This window comes from Gavialis gangeticus, unplaced genomic scaffold (genome assembly GCF_001723915.1).
Source record: "Gavialis gangeticus isolate Ggan-Ray unplaced genomic scaffold, GavGan_comp1, whole genome shotgun sequence".
NCBI lineage: Eukaryota > Metazoa > Chordata > Crocodylia > Gavialidae > Gavialis > Gavialis gangeticus.
Window position 1 is genome coordinate 39903012 of NW_017729006.1, and position 17678 is coordinate 39920689.

Here is a 17678-nt window from a genome sequence, read left to right on the forward strand (position 1 = left end):
AAGCAGTTAAGTTTGTACAACTGTTCTGTTTTTTTTTTTTTTTGGTTTGTTTTGTCTGAATGCCAACTTTCTACTTACAAACAAGCTAAATGTGACAAGATTACTCTGCCAGACTGTATGGTGGCAAGTTGTTGCACCTGGCCCTAACTTTTTTTTTACAAACACTGTTGCCAATCTCCATCTCAGATTTGTGTGTTGTAGCTACCATGCCTCCTGGCATTCTGAAACAAAGTAGAAATGCCCTGAAATGCGTCATTAGCATAACACAAACCATTGCATTGTCTCAGGCTGGCAGTCACTTGCCTGTCACAAGTGCTGTTTTTGAAATGGTGATTTGGATGTTAGTGCTAAGTGTGTGTGTGTTCCTTGCTTGCCAGGCTTATTTAAAAAATACTTCAGCACAATCTTCGGTGTTTTTCTGTTGGAATAAATGGCTAATAGCTGTTGTGGCACGAGCTCCCATGGTGTGGAGAGAAATGAGAATGTTGTGTGTAAATGCTATTTACAATGCCAGAAATGTCTGCTGTTCAACGTCTTGAAACAGCTAGATTGCATACCCACGGCACTGAGGGATTGGCAAAGCTGCAAGTGAAACTGCCACCTCCTAAACAAAGATGTTTGTAAACTGCATCTTATGGTGATCCAACTGTGCTCATAGAGTTGGTTACTCTACTCTGCCCAGGACCACAAAAAAAACGTGGTCTGCTTTTACAAAGTGGACTAGAGCTGCCTTTCTGGTAAGTTGACATGCTGCTCTCTGAGTTGGTGTGGACAACTGCTGGGGAAAAACAAACTGAATGTAAGATATTACTGTGAGTGTCTGCTGCTGCCATCCCTAAAAGATGCACAGATGGAAATGGGGTGATAAGGATAATTGGGGAGAAAAGGCTTTTGCTGTAGTGTGAAAGGACTGTTCAAACATGGTTGAGCAGTGGGTTCTGTGTGCTGTTGTGGCAGTGTTGTTTCCATTACTACATTGCGAAGACAGCACAAATGCAGACTTAAAGCAGGTTCTCTGGTCCCTAAAGTATTCTGCAGATCAGAGGCATTTTGAAGGCATTGTACGTTCCCAGGGAAACTGAATGAGAGAATGTCTGTGCTGTTTTCTGGAGCCTTTTCTCAGAGAGCTTTTGCAGTTGTTGCAAGCTGGTGGAAAGGTATTCCAGCAGGTAGGCAGAGCAACATGGACTTGATGAAGAAGAGCACAGGTGTTCACCACTCAAAATAAAGCATCCCCCCTAACACCACACACAGCTCACTAGAGCAGTAGTTCTTAACCTTTTTAGAGTCAAGGTACCTCTTTGAAAATGCCAGGTCTTAGCTTTCATGTTTCTTGGCAATGGAAAAATAATAGTTTTTGTGTTGCAAAAAACTCACACCACAACAGGTCAGAATGTTTTTGACACTCTAGATTTCCTTCTGAAATCTCCGTGTTTGTCTCGAGTCATGTTTGCACGCCTCCCAGTGCAAACATTGCATGGCACCCTTGAAAGGAACTCAAGGTACCCTGGTTGAGAACTAGTGCACTAGATAGAGAACTGCTTTTGATTCTAGACCATAACTATGATCACAGGGACTGCTGGCCAGCAGCTTGGACATATGTAGTATTGCAACGTCACCTCAAAAGAGGAATTATCTTTGTAGAAACAGCTGACAATACAGCTGTGGACTATCATGGTAAATACAGTGTAATGTTAATGCTTTGGTCATCAGATCCAACATTTAACTTGTAATTTTAAATGTTCCTCTTTGCTTTGTGATGCTACTTGCTGAAGGAGCTCCCTCTCCACTTGTCTTCCATTTTGAGCCAAGCAGCATGCATTTAGCTGTGTGCACTGTTGCTAATAATGGACATGGAAGCCCATACACCGTGAAGTTGCCAGGTTATTAGACAGAACTGAACAAAACAGTGACTGAGCTAAAGAAAAGGTCAGCGCTTTTCCCCCTCCTTTGAAAAACTGAGAATCAGCACAGTTGTCCCTTTGCTCAGTTACATTCTGCAGCCACTTGTAGCTCTTTCGTGAAACACTGTCCTCAAACCCCTGTCCTTGATGTGAATGCTCAGTCCCAAATGGAACAAAGGGAGTCTGCTCTCTGCCTGGATCAAGCAAGCTGTCCTTGCCTTTCACCACTATGCTGCATGGCACTGAAGTGGTATCAGTTTAGTCCTAGCATTCTTTTTCCTAAATGGTCACTAGGTGGTTCACACTTCAGTTTTAGGCCAGCTAATATCATCCCTCTATGGCCCCCTTAAAAATGGAGGGCAAGTTTCTATCCTAGTGTGACCCACTGTAAATACAGGGTGTGGCTGGAAGCACGTCAGAGTTGGCATTTCTCACAAAAATTCTTGTTAATAAGGGTGAAATATTCCGGACATAGCTTATAATGTAGTCAAATGCTGATATAATAAACTTCCCCCCACCTTCCCCCAAACACCTTTTTCTAACCAAGCCTCACTGTGAGCATGTGGCAGCTCTTGTTGCATACTCAATTAATCCATTTCTCCCCTTTCTAGCGCAGCAGTTCCCAACGTGGTGTCTTGCAGGTGCCACTGCCCCATGGCATACGAACTTTAGGAACCCCTGCTCTAGTTCCTACAAGTGCAGAATTAAGCCAGAGCCAGTCCCCAAGCTGTTCCCAGATTATTCCATATGGGTGTTAATTGGAGTTTAAGGAAGGATAGTTAAAACAAAGTTGCTGAATTGTTTTGCTCTGGGTCATTATAGACTGAATCTGAATTTAGTGTGCATTCTAGTAAATAGGTTTGCAAACTAAATTACCACAATGCTTCTAACGCTAAAAAGTAGTGCGAGACATAATCTATTACCAGGCTAGTTTCCACTTATTGTAAACATTCCCCCATCATTTTAGACTGGTACAGGGAGACTCCATATGAAGCAGGAACTAATGCATTTCATAGGTGCAAAGTAAGTAACTTCTAAATATCTCAGACATGGAATAAAATGTAACTTACTATTCCTCAATTACTTGTTCAAGTTCCCAACTACTGGACCTAACACCTTTAGACCAAGGATTCTCTTGGGTAAAGAAGTCTTTTCAGGACACTGAGTGAACATGTAATAAATTGTATTTAAAGATGAGGTAGAAGAATCTATATTCAGTGATACAAGAAGCCTGACTGAATGCTGTTGCTTCCTCAAATTTTGATTAGCAGCTGTTATCACAGTTCTATGTTGCATCTTAAATCCAGGTTGGCCAAGAATCTTAATGCAGACAAGAGTAAACCTTTAGCCAATCCCAGCTCTCACCTTGTTATATGCAAAAAAATACACTAGATGGTGCTCTAACCAATGACAACAAAATTTAGATTGAGCACTACTGTCCTTTGGCACTCAAGTTATTCTTTTGTCAGTATGTTTTGATTTCAGTGTTTTCCATAGCAAGTCATTGAACTAGGGCAGCTAACGACCATGCTTAACAGTCATGCATTGGTCTATATGTCCCAAGAGTTTATAAAATGAAAGCTTTGATATTATAATATTAGAGGGGAAAACATCAGTGTCTTCAGGAAACTGGTAGTTCAAGATTTAGTCTTCAGGAAGCCAAAGTGTTTGCAGTCTAGTACAGAATTACATCTCAACTGTACTCCGCATGCTGTAGTTCAAGTATCCTTTATTCAAGATTGAAAAAGTGTACCACACCGCATTATTGCAAAAGTTCATTGGTACAAAAACACTTTGCAGCTGGTGAGAAGGCAATAAAAAGTTGATTTTGAAATTTTTTACTATAAATTACTGTTACAGTACTTTGCAAATTCAGAATTTCAAATTGCATCATTTTATTGGTCTAAAATTGCCCACAGTACTAGAAATTCCTGAAGATAAGGCAGCTGTTCTGTTTGAGAGAGAAGAGGTAGCTGGTATCAAGGGATTTCCATTTCTCTTTCAATGCCCACGTATTTAAGGGCATCAGCCTGGCTATATCTGAAATAGAGACAAAAACATTGACTCTGTCAAACTCAAAAGAAAATAACAGGTTCATTATGTTTGGATGCCTCACAGTTGGCAAATCTCAAGCAGACGTGTGCCCAGGGCTGTGTTTAGATTTCTTTTTTTCTCATTTTACAAACTTAGAATCCCTTCCTTAAGCACTTAACTTGCCCTCCATATTGGAAGGGGAGGCTGAGCACTTTATGTACTCTTCTGGGCTGCTACATTGAAAGGAGCAAATACTCGGAGGATGTTAGCCCAAGTGCTAAGTCACTAAGTGAAAAAGAAGCATATCTACAACGCTGACCAGTCATGCATAAATCTATCTTTAAAAATCTATGCACACTGGTGTGACTAGAATGGCAGTCTGCTTCAGGTGTGTTTGGTTAGCCCACAATGGAGTGCAAGACCAAGGCCACCTGTACTAGAAAAAAAAGGAACAGCACAATTATTACTTTGGAAAACCCACCCCTACCTATTACATTACCAGTTTATACTGGTAAACACTTTAGCTTACATATCTCATATTTAAGAACTGGTCTAACTGGAAAAATAATTTAAGTCTACCAACCTGTAGTCAAAAAACAGCTCTTCACCAGTCTGAATGGCTCTCTTAGCAAATATACCTATTCTATGATCTCCATTAACCATCATAACTGTAAAGAAAAAGTAAATGGTTAGGTTCTTAGTGCTCTGATATTTTCACACCTAGCTGTACTTAAAATATGCTCCTACCGCCATCTATTCTTAGTCAATACAAAAACAATTAGTGCTGATTTAAACACTGTATAACATTTACCTTTTGCATAGCAGTTGGGATTTACTGAATGGTTTGCAAATCGAATTTTGTTGCCCTTCCGTGTTGCATCAACCACAAAATCTAGAAAATAATAAGTACAGTTGGAACAGGCTGCCTCTAAATACAATTTGAGAGAAAAAAGAAGGGCCTGTGGCCCATTTTATGGCCCTAGCATGCTCTATGGCTTTGGCACATTTAACTTCTGAAGTCTAAAGTATCTAATGCTGACTTTTCAAGCAGAAGAGTCAAGAAGTTACCATTGTTTGGGAGTCGGGCAAAACTGCCTGTAATTGGTATGTTTCCAATTTTACTAGGAGTTAAGCCAGGGGTTGTCAACTGGGAGGTACTTGGGAGGGCCCTAGGGGGTAAGTGCAAGCCTGGGGCAGGGTGAGGGTACCACCCAGCTGGCTGGACATGCAGCAGGATGGGAAGCTCACACACAGCAGCCACCACCCTGCGTTGCTGCTGTTTTGTGTACTGCCCCCCCCCACGTTTGGCCACCAGGAGTACACTTACTAAAAAAGGTTGAAAACCCTTGAGTTAAGCAAACTACCTTGGTCCCTGCCCAGATGATAGAGTGGTGTGTGTATTTTTGAAACATCCCTCTCTTCCTTCTAGGAGCGCAAGCTTGTGAAAGTGTTTTCCACTAACTTTTTATATACACACACACGTACATTTATACATGCACACATAATAAAAGGAGTCCTTTTTTGTGTAAACACTATCATATGATAGAGATATCAACTCTCCCACTTGGCTGCCAACTAGCCCCTGAAACTGCGATGACAGCCACCAATGAAGACAAGAGATGCATAACAATTTCCCATTTATATTTTGATAACTTTTTGTAGACAGGAACTAAAGAATTTGTGTTTCTGGTCTTATCAACACTGTTGCATTGTGTGATGTCAAATTCAGTTTGGGTGACATTTGATTTCCACTGAAGTATGCACACGGGAGGAGTGCTTAGCAGCCTACCAGTTTGCTATGGGAAGATGAGGCAAGACTACTTCCAAACCTCTTTTGTTATTTGTTGCCAGTGCAGAAACCTCCACCTTCTGGGAAGTGGACTAGGGCAAGACACCAATTCAGCTTCAACCCAAGTCTTTTCCACCTTTGCAAGCCCCATCTACTGCCATTAGAAACTTGTGCTAAGTGAATAGTTCTGCATTTGATTTAGATGTGATGGAAGGAGCTCAAGTTCTATCACAAGCAATTTTAGCATGATCAGTCAACATACTTACCATTATTCAAGTTGAACAGAAAGCTGCACATGTACTTATCGTATACCTTTCCTCTTCTATCTGCCTCATCCTGAGAAATAATCTGAAAGAAAGTGCATACAAAGCAAATAGTTTGTTTTACATTTATAACTATACTAACACCAAGAATGCTGCCCTCTCTGTTCCACTACCTATGCATTAAAGTGGCTCCAGCTGTTAAGTCATCACATAACTATTCGCATGCTTACTCTTAAATGCACTTTCAATATTAACTCCAATTCTGCAGCTAAGGCAGCTGAGAAATGTCTTAAACAGATGCTACTCTGCTGGCTAGCTACCAAAAGGATGGCTGGATGGCCAACCAGTCGTCATCTTGCAGATGAGTACAACTCCAACTCAGCCATTCCCCATTCCATAAAGGAAAAGCCAAGTCCCAAATCCTGCCAAAGCAGTGCTGTCAATCAGCCCAAAATAGTGAATTATTTTGTAATTCTGATCCTTTCAGAACAGCTTTGGGTCTTAGTGCTCTGTTCCTCACAGCTTAACTCCCACACACAGCATGGGGCCTAGAAGCCCATTAGGCTGACAAAGTGAATCATTCTGCTTGAAGCCCCAGATTTGCTTGAACTGCAATTGCTTCTCAGATCCACCCAGCCCCTGTCCTCACAGGCCGTGGCATTTTATGAAATATCTTTTCAATAGACAAATGCCAATTTAATAAATATTTTTGGTGACAACTGCCATTCACAAGATTAAGATTCCCTGGAATTTCAAAGGCCAAATATGTAAAACTTGGTGCAAACTGTTACAAGGAATTTTGTAATTCCTCAAAATTGGTAGTAAATCTGGAAACTAAACCTTAATCTGAGAGGCATTAATCAGTTTTGCTTTATATTCAGTTGAAACAACATACCACTGTGCTCCACAAATACTATTTAAAACATTTTCTTACTTGGGCTGGCAGAACTGCACCAATTAAGCATGTGCTTGAATGGTATCATCTTTCCTTACCTCACCACAGTACTCAGAGATGAATTCATTCTTCTGTACAGGATCTTTGATGAAAATCCCCCAGCCTGCGACATCTGAAGGTGCTAGCAGCAAATGCTATTGGATGGGGGAAAAGAAAGAAACAAAGCCTGACTTGCTTAGCCTCAAACCTACATCATGTCCCTGAGAGGAGACAAGCTGACAAAGATCAAATAGCTGTAACCTACACACGGGCACAAGTTGGGTTGGAAGGAACGAAAACTGCACATGAAGGAAGACATATACACAGAGCTATCAAAAGAGCATTTCAAGGTAGGAATCCATTGGTTATAAGTCCAAAGAAGATGAACCAGAACTATATGTGGATATATTAAACTTACATAGCGCAGAATAAAATACCATGTTTTCTTGCATGCTACATGACCTTGAACATAACTTGCACTCTATGTTTAGAAGGCTGCAAAAAGGAATGGGAAAGGGAATTTTTACCTTGAAGTACCATTAAGTATCAGAGGCATGGGGTTTGCCAGGGCTGGGGGCTATGCAACAGTGCAAGCCCAAACCACCACACTGGTATTGGGGCCAGGTCCCAATCCAGCACACTAACTCCAAGAACGTGTGCCAGGTCCAGCCTTGTGGACTGGCTCTGTCTGGAGCCATAGGCCAAGTCAGGAGCTGTGTGATGGGTCAGACCTGTGGTCTGGAAATCTGGGGGAGGGAAAAGGAGCTGTGGCAGGGTTAATTGCCATTGCTCCCAAAATTGCATCCATTAATGCTGTCACCCCTCCCAATTTCTAGAGCAGGGGCAGGCAATTATTTTGGGTAGAAGGCCACTTACTGAGTTTTGACAAGCCATCGAGGGCCACATGGCAGGCAGCCAGGGGCAGATAAATATTAATTTTCTAAATTTTTTTTAGGGGCCCCGCAGGCTGGATAGAATGGCCTGGTAGGCCACATCTGGCCCCCGGGCCGCATTTTGCCCACCCCTGTTCTAGACCCATATTCCTTGCATATAATGCACACCCTAATTTTCCCCAGCTGGTTATGGGGGGGGAGCAGGGTGCAGGTTATATGCAAGAAAATGCAGTAAGAAAATTAAGACATTTTTAAAAAAGTCTACAAATAGAAGTTCAGTTCTTACTTAATGTTTTCTGACCGCATGCAAATGGAGTAGAGCAGCGGCTTTCAACTAGCAAGATATAAATGCAGCTCTGGGGATAAAATGGGAGTGCCTACTGGCCAATCAATCACACTCCACCCTCTCCCTTCAGTATTCCTGGCACCAAGCAGCTCCAGTTGCTAAAGTGTACAGTGCTGTGGACAGGTTAATTAGCTCTGCTAAGAGACTGAGCTCATTAAACTCAGGTGCCATGCCAAACAAACATTGTTCCATTCCAGACCTACTGTGCAGAGCTAGCTTAGGCATGTCTGCAGCATGGCTATAAAGAGATCATGGGGAAAAATGGCCTTGGGGGGGCAGAAGGTAGTGTGGTGGCTGTAGACCATGAAATCTAACAGATTTAGAAACACTGTTGTAGAGAAAAAGGGTTTATAAACTATCACTTAAGAACAACAGGTTGTTTTGCAGCCTACAAGAGAAGAGTTTACACACAGTCACACAGGAGTTAGTACTGGGAGACAGTGAGAGATGCTATACTCCAATACAGTATAAAAATTCCTGTGTTGTGGTGGCGCATGCTGTGAGGACCTTACGACAAGAGGTAATTGAATGACAAGGCAGGTAAAAGTTACTTTGTGTTAGGCTAGGCCTTTGGTTAGCCACTGAAAGCACTGGAAAATTTCAAGCACCATTATGGAAATACTTGGACACAACCCCTCCCCCACCTCCCCTGCCCAGACAGCCAACAGGAAAACACATAACACAAGACGAAAAGACGAGGTTTGTCTGGAGAAGCGTACATACCTTTTTGGATCCTCTTTGAATGCTGCAGTTCTTGCAAGAAACATTTTTGCTGTCCCAGTGATCAGCCGCTCCGCACGTCAGACAGAGGTCTGGATCACATTCACGCACAGCCAGATAGCATGGACACTGCTTAGTGTTGCATTGTGCTTTACAGCGGCATCCAGGAAACCTGTTTTGGCCTTTAAAATGGAAACAGTAAGCGAAATGGCTGCATGCAAGAAAAAAAATCCTACCGTCTGCTGCAAATTGAAGCCAAAGCTAAAATCAAAACTGCATCTGGTGCTACATAGGCTTAGATCTCTGAAAGAGTACAAGTCCCTTAAAAAAGCTGAAAGAAGTTTCAGAAGTTTTGAATTCTGGTGCTAGAGGAACAACCTAAAAGGACAGAAATGCTTAACAATGAGATATTACAAAAGATAACACTGGCTGGAAAATAACCTGTAACTACAGGAGCCCAGATGTAAGTGTAGTTTTGTAGATTTTGTAACAATCTTAAAGGGACTTCCAGTGACACTGATGCTACATGATTAAGAAAGAAGAAAAATCACCCAAGAAAAGTAGAAGGAGCTGCATGGATTGAAACACAGTGAATATGGCATGGGACAGAAAAATAGAAAATGGGGCTATAGGGCCATGGAATCTCACTTCTCTAGAGGAAAAAAAATGTTATAAACTATTGCTTAAGAACAACAGACTAACAACCTCTACATTACATCACAGTGAATGCCCCACAACTAGCCAAAATGCCTGTGATTCCCGAATGTTACAATTCATCAATGCTTAAAAGCAAATGTAAAAGTGAACAGAGCACCCATCCGTGGTTATTAGGAGTGAATTCTTCTATAGTCTCTTACAGAGAGAAGCAGTACTGCTGCTTCAAAAACAGAAAAGTGGGTACAGTAGCTTCTTTGTAAGGCCTGACTAAAGAAATTCAATACTCCCAGATACTGCTCCCATCCTACAAGCACTTAAGTATACGTACTTCATTCTACACAATCGGCAGTCCCATTGAAATATATACTTAAATGGCTGGAGGATCAGGGCTTAAATTTACATGCTTCAACCACCAGGTCTTAAAAAGTCAGGCAACTACATTTCAACTTTCTGTAATGCTGCCGTGGAACACTCAGACGAACTGTGCCACCTGTGAATTCTGAACAAAAAACTCCAAGCAGGTAACCCGCAAATATAAATAGCCTGGTAAACTTCCCTGAAAGCATAAGGCCATTATTGATCATCTGTAGTCCTTTATTTTCCAACAGTGAGTTTACATGTCAACCTAGTAAGACTGAAGAGACTTCCAATTATAGACACCTTTCCAAGTTATTACTTACATTCTGAGCTGCACTGACAAAACTTCTCACAGAAGTTTTGAGCAATCACACATGGACATGAGCTGTCACAGGGCTGACGTGGATGATCACATGGCTGGTAGTTGTAAACATGATTAGATGATCCATCTGAATAAAAATAGTAATATTTTGAAAAATTGAAGAGCGCGAAATAACTGTACATTGTTTATCCCCAAATTTCAAGGGGAAAATTCCTTTGAAGTCCCTTCTTAAAACTCCCTTTAACAACAGACAGTCTATCAAACTTACTCATTTCTTCATTAAAAAGGGACACTACACCAAAACTGCACCATTAACAAGAAGCCTGTTAATAATTACTCAGTTGATGGCTTCCTGTTAATCCTTATCCTTCTATCACTTGCCATTGGAATTTAAAGGTCTTGTCTACAAAGGAAAAGTGACAGACAGAACTACAGTAATGGTCTAGCTCCCTGAGTAAACACTATTCTAGAGTAAAAATGACTTTATTCTGGCACCATATGGAGAAATCTCCTAATAAAGCAACCTGTAGTCTTGTGAGGGGTATCCGCCTAAGAATCCTGGTACCGACACTAACCTGGCATAGCAATGCAAATGTAGTTCTGCTGGTCAATTTATTGGTGCAAACAAGCCCTAAGAACTTTAAGGCAGGGAAGGACCACATATATAGCTTTACCTGTAAAGCATTTAGTAGGCCTTGGGCCCTAAACATGTATTTGCCTTTAGTGCTTAGGTAGGTTTAGGTGTATTTGCACTATTATGTTTATTTCTGTGTAATAACTCAGCAGCTTTAGAAAAAAGTCTCCGAACAGAAGATTGCTCTTTACTAACCTATGGAGTGTGCCCCCTCCCCTGCCAAGACTCATGAATTTTTAGAGCTTCTTTAAAAAGTGAACTTATTTTTGAACTAATGCAGCTCATCACCATTCCAGCAGTGACGTTTTATCTATACTGCAATAACAAGGCCACTCTGAAGCATTAGGAATTCACAGCCTCCTCCCCCTTTAGCTGTATTATTATATAAACTTTGTGTGAATAGCTGCATAAAAACATGATTTTCTGTCCTTTCTGGATTGGTAGCAAGTCTACTATTTCCAGTTTCGTCGGGACCCCCGATTCCCCATGGAATGCACATAATGGCCTAACAGGTTTAACAAAACAAAACAAAAAAAAACAGTATTAGGAACTTAAAAGTTCAGGACAAAGTTGAATGGAAAGATGCTAACCCTTTTTCAGCTGTATCTTTCTGCAATGAGCAGCCCACAACCTGCAAAAACACAAAACAAACACAAGAAGGTTGACAGGAACTCCTCCTGTATTGGGCTGGGGAACGTAGCTGCATCTATGCACCCACAAAGTCTGGGAAAGTCTTCTGCAACATGAACAATCTTCCAATATTTTAAAATTAGAAGTTGTTACAAGAGAATCCCCACAATATCCCAGTTTATTGAAAACATCTGGCAACAGCCTTCTTTGAGCAGTTTACAGTTCCTCCCACAATCTCCCTCTGGACCCAGAACTCTCCAGGGAAGATCCCCACCCCACTCTTAAAGGCACTAAGACCAAGGTAGTGCTATTCCTTCACACTGCCTTGGAGGAAAACTGAAAGAGTCTGCAGCCAGAGACTCCAGCTGGTAGGACAGCAGCAAAGGCAGCTAAAGAAGGGACCTTCACACAGTCATAGAACTTACTACAGTTGTGACTGGACTTTCCCTTCCTTTTGTTAAACCGGCTGTTTGGTTCAACTCCTCTTTCTCCACCCCACTCCACCCTCAAAGTTCTCTCACTTCCGCTTCACTCTACACTTGTGTCTCATCTCCCATGGTTTGCCACCATAGCACTCTTCACTCTGTACTATACCCTTCTCCCATATGTGAGTCTTACCCATTTAGATTTTAAGCTCTTTGGAACAGGGACTGTAATTATTCTGCATTAATTCAGTACCTAGCAAAATAGAGCCTGAATTTTGCTTGGCCCTCAGGCAGTATCTAACACAAGTGATATTTACACTTAAAAAACAGTGGGTTTTTTTAATCCTCCTTAAAAGCTGTGGCTCCAGAATACACAGAATTCTTTAGCAGTTAAGACTAACTCAGCTAAAACATCCTACCCACACAGTTAAACTGTTTGCAGTCAGAACTTCCTAAACTTGTATTTCAAAGGGTTAATTTGTATGCATTAATACCTACTTTTTTTGTAACAATGAAAAATACTGTTTATTTGCTTCTCAGTAGGCCTCTATTTCAAGGCAGAGTTCATTACTGTAAGTGTAATAATGCTGATGATATGTAATGAAATCCCCATAATAGGTTCAAAACATTTAAGAAAAATGAGCCACAATATCTGCATTTATTTCCCATGAAATTCACACTCAAATGTACACATTTTGAAAAAATAAACTTAGTAGTTTAACCAACAGCAATTATTTAGTTTCATTTAATCACTGTGCTAGGTCAATTTGGATTCTAATGAATGAATGCCTTTTCCCTTCTTGCACACACAACAGCTTCAGCCAAACATAATAGGATTCTCTACTCAACACCCCTCTGATAGCTCACCAGTTGCATCTTGCGTCCCATTAGTTGAGTCTCTCACAGGTAACTCTGGCTTAAAACACTTTTTTCTAAAAGGAACATGTTAAACAACTGTTTTAATCAGTCCTTTGTCAAGTCTGTAAAAAAACCTGAACTCAAATAATTTTATTCAAAAACAGATTTGGTTCCTTGTTAGGGTGGGCCACTCCAAATTTACTGTGGTAGAAGGACACTAATGTGCATCAATTCAGCAAATGGAATCTCTTTTGGATTTGACTTTTCAAGTAACTGAAGGGAGGAATAAGTTCTTTAATCAAGAAATTAAAAGTTTTCATAACCAAAAATTTCATTTAAGTCACTTTTATCTAGATTTTAAGACATGGAGCTTGTAGCAGATACCACACTGCTGAATGATATTTACTCCAAAGATGAATTCTTCCTTTTGGCCCAAAAGACCCTAGCAGTCCCATCTCTACAGGTAATAGCTACAGAAAGTCTACAAGGCTCTTTATTCCACTTCTAATCTATATAAAAAGTCCATGAATTAGGAATTATCTAATTATAACAAAACAAATTAGTGCCCTGAAAAGGTCCAAGTGTGCCACCCAATTTCTAGTGTAATCCTGCTTGTTATACATGTTCTATTATGGTAATATCTTCCCAAACCTCTAAATATGCATATTAGCAACAGTATGCAAAATAGAGTATACAAGTTACCATAACAACATAACTATAGCAGAACATGTATAACAAACAGGGTTATACAAGACAAGGCTTGGATTTTAAACAAAAATTAAGAGAAAAGGCCCGATTAAAATGAAAGATTACCTAACCTGCAGAAAACTTGATCTGAAGGTTTGTGATGAATGCCACAAACTCACTGACTCAGCTAAAAGACTAGGGCCCAGAAACAGCATTCTGAGACATGGGATTAAAGGCATATTGGGACAATGAGTTTCACAGCTGGAGGTGTGAGAGAGGGGACAAGACACAGACTACAGATCAAATTAGGGTTTGAAGGGGAACAAGCTGGGCTAACGCAACATCCAATTATGCACCCCAATACTACAATGATGACCAGCAGTATACAGCCCTAAAGCAGAGTTATTAATATGGTAACTTTCAGAAAATGTATGACTTGGAAGGTAAAGCCTGCCTGGAAAAACTGCAAGTTTCCTCAGATGTTCTGTACGGCTGTTGTCTGAACTTTTACAATACTGGGACTGTAGTGAATAGTGGAAAAAAGATTTATTTCTTGCAAATCTGTCTGCCCTCTATTCTTCCATTCTATCCAGCAACATAAGACAACAGTTTTGCTTCAACTACTAGGAAACAAGAAAGAGATGTCCATTAAAATGACAAATTCAACACACAAGCAGCAGCAGGATTTTGTTTTTCTGCCATTGCCTAGGTTTTGCTTTTGAACATAACGATTTCTTTAAATGTCCTTTATCTCTCTCCAGTGGGATACAAAGTGATTTGTGCTAAGATTCAGCCATACTTTTTGCCAGACCACAGAATAAAGTTAATAAAAAGACAAACAACAACCTGCGGGCAGATGCCATAGAAAACCAAGCCCTGGAGAATGAAGACAAGAAAAAGGGAAATTCTTCTCAAGAACAACTGCCACAATGAAGAGGAATCAAGTGGGAAGACTACAAATTACAGCTGGTCCTTATCAATTCAAAAAGGCAAGAGAAACTGGCAGTTACTTGGAAACAGATGCACTAAATTCCTAATTACAAGAACGAACAACAAAAGTACAGAGCTTTTCGCTCCTTCCAGTCTATACTCATATATTCTTTTGAGGTTACAAAGTTCTCTCTTTAGCCAGTTACTTATATTGCTCTCACACACCTCTCTTGTGAAAATAGACACACATAGCAGACTCGATACAACCTACAACGGAAACTTATGTTCAAAATCCAAGTGAGTCACAGACAGTAACTATAGAACTAATATTCTAATATTACAAATACTAATATTAAACAGAGTGCAGTCAATATATACTTTTTCATCCTCTCTTTATTCAAAGTTTTTTGCCATTTGTAAAGCTGTAGTTCTCTCTACCAAGCAGTCCCCATGTTTCTTTGGCTGTATGTGGGTTGAGAATGCCCTTGTGTTTGACTTAAGCTGCTGCTTACATAGGAAGAAAAATGTTACCCATTAAGTCTTTGACATAATTCAGTGCAGAATCAATTTTCCCTCCAATGTGATATAGTAAAAACATTAAAGCTGTTACAAAATTACCCATCATTAACACACATTATTATTGATACTGGCAAACAATCAGGAAAAAACCCCCACTGGCATATAGTATTTTCAAGCCTTTTTTTAATGAAGTCAAAATCTCCCAACCAACATTAATCTGTTGGTTAATTGATATACAGTCTATTCCAGCTTCAAAAATGGTAACTGAGGCTATTGGTTTCGATTTTCAAAGACACAGTACGACAATATTTTAGAGCAGTGGTTTCAAATTCATCCAGCCCCACAGGACAGATGAGGGTCACTGAGTGGGGCCAGTTCATCGGGGAGCTGTGTGCACCACCGGCCGCTAGTACTGTGCACCATGTGCAAAGCATGCCCGGGAGTACTCAGTACTCTGCTCCAAGGAAAGCACATTCTCTTCTAGCTTCTCACCAACTCCTTTTTTTTCCCCACCCAATGCCAGATGTCTATCCTACAAGTAGGCAGATTAAAGTTAAAGCCCTGCAAAAGCTTCTCCACCACAATCAGAGGTTTCACTAAGCATGAACATCAAGAAATACGTGGGGAAACAGCCAGGACAACTGCAAGGATCAATAGTAAGAATGAATAAAGGGGAGGAAGAAAGCCCTGTTGGAGGTGTGTGTGCTTGGCATAAATTTTAGCTTATTTATCTTCATTTTTCTCTCAGCCTTTTAGGACCACACAAAACTGTCTAATGCAGGACTGGCCAAGGGACAGCCCACAGACCACATGCAGCACAAGGACTCCTGCCCAATCCCCACTCCCCACATTACTCCCGTTGTGGCGACAGCTGAGGTCTCTGGGCTCCCCCTCCTCCTCCCATTTTCTGCCCCTGCCCCGGGATACCAAAGCTACATGCATGGCAGGAATTCCAGGGTGCCAAGGGCAGGAAGGGAAGAAGTATCATGTGCGGGAGCAGCAGATGGGAGCTAGCCACACAGCTTGCCTGGCTGGAGAATAGGGCTGCACATGCAGCTGGGATAGAGCGGGGCTGCCAGGGAAGAGGGGATGCCTGCATGGCAAGCAGCCTGCGCGGCATGTGGCTCTGGCATCTCAGAAGCCGTAGTCTAATGCAGGCTTCTGTTAGTTCCAAAATTTATAACTAAAAAATTGTCTGCAGCAAAAAAGGTTATTCTGTAAAATAAAATAATGCAGCAGTAGGCAGATGAAGGAAACATTTAAGAATTTTCTTCTCTCTGCATTTCAAAGTTTAAATTTAACCAACTTAGTTTTGAATCGGCTTTCGTTCCTAAGAGGAACTTCCTCATGGCTCTACCTGTCACTTAACGCAAGAAAAGATAAGCTACCACATGATCTTTGTTTGGTCCTGGAAATTTAGCAACCTACCGTTATGACTCTAACTGAAATACCTAGCTAGTAAGCAAGCTAGGCTATTTGAGCATACATAGGTGGCAAGTATTGTTTATTTCTTTTTTTTTTATTTTTAGAGGGAGGTTGTATGTCTTAATCTGCAAGCACAGTAGGACTTAGTATTCATGTATGGCAAATGATGTAATGAATGTCAATATAAGGAAACAATCTGCCATTAGCAAAACATACTGACTTTTTAATCTGACCAATACATGCAACCACAACTTAAAAAAAAACATTATAAAAGGTAAAATATTATAACCAATAGTCTTGGAGTATTGAGTTTCTAACCCTAGCTTGAATTTACTAGCTTCAATACAACAGGACACTTTAAGAGTCTGTTAACACTAACTTAAGTATTTATAAAAACAAATGTTTTTTGTTGTTACGCTTTTAAAAGTAATACTTCTGAATGAGACCAAAATAACTGAAAAATTGGACAAATCAGTTTCATATCTGCAGGTTTTGCTTTTTTGGGACAAAAAGGAGCTAGGGAAAAAATAAAGTTATGTTTTTTCTTCCAATATTCTTGTTTACCACTGATTCATGTTTAACATCTACATTTATTTAGTAACAGATTTACCTGTGTTTCCTTTTCTTCTTTCTTGGAGGGGTATCAACATCTTCAGCAGGAGCTGGAGCAATAATACTAGATTCCTTTACTCTAAACTCATACACCTAACAAGAGATACCATAACATATCCACGATGAATCTCTCACTGGTAGAAAATGGCTCATTTTCTACTTTAAACGACTTCCTCCAACATTTTACAAATTGTATCCAATCACAATATCACCTCCCTGTGTATCTAAAGGTATGCAAACAATTTACTGCAGGGTAGAGGTGGGTGGGGCTTTATCATAATACATCAGCTGCACTCCAATACTGGTCTCTGGGTATGCTCTTACCCTATGGTAAGTGGAAGCTTAACAGAAATAGCTTTCCCTTCTTTAACTGAGGACTAAGCTACCATGGATCTGCTTCACTTACCACACGGTAACATCATGCACATGGGCACCTTCTGCAGAACACCTAAAAAAATATCAATAAAATCCCACCCCTTTTGCCTGAAGGTAAATTGCTCATATGTCTATACCCTAAGGCTTACTTTATAATTTTAAGTTTGGGTCATTTAAGAACAGATATTTATGCAAAATTTAGATAAATACAATTCCAATAATATATTAAAGTCTCTAATATTTACACGTTTGTGGAATTAACTTCAGATGACAGCATTCTCAGGAAAACCAATATAGTTAACAAATGTTCTTTGAGGAATGGAAATAGTATTGATGTTTTTTCCTCCAGTCTGGGGGGGGGGAG

The 17678-nt window shown here is 40.4% G+C and overlaps 1 protein-coding gene across 3 annotated transcripts in view; it reads right to left on the reverse strand.

Moving 5' to 3' along the window:
* Positions 1-3616: 3616 nt before the first annotated feature.
* The window catches only part of EZH2 (enhancer of zeste 2 polycomb repressive complex 2 subunit), an 82344-nt gene continuing 68282 nt past the window's right edge, over positions 3617-17678 (reverse strand). For all 3 annotated transcript variants that reach the window (XM_019509118.1, XM_019509117.1, XM_019509120.1), the window contains 9 exons: positions 16938-17032; positions 11444-11484; positions 10221-10346; positions 8887-9065; positions 6984-7079; positions 5994-6075; positions 4750-4830; positions 4522-4606; positions 3617-3944 (listed from right to left, as the gene is read on the reverse strand). In XM_019509118.1, coding sequence (XP_019364663.1) covers positions 3884-3944; positions 4522-4606; positions 4750-4830; positions 5994-6075; positions 6984-7079; positions 8887-9065; positions 10221-10346; positions 11444-11484; positions 16938-17032 — 846 coding nt within the window. In that variant the 3' untranslated portion in view covers positions 3617-3883. The remainder of the gene's footprint in view (positions 3945-4521; positions 4607-4749; positions 4831-5993; positions 6076-6983; positions 7080-8886; positions 9066-10220; positions 10347-11443; positions 11485-16937; positions 17033-17678) is intronic.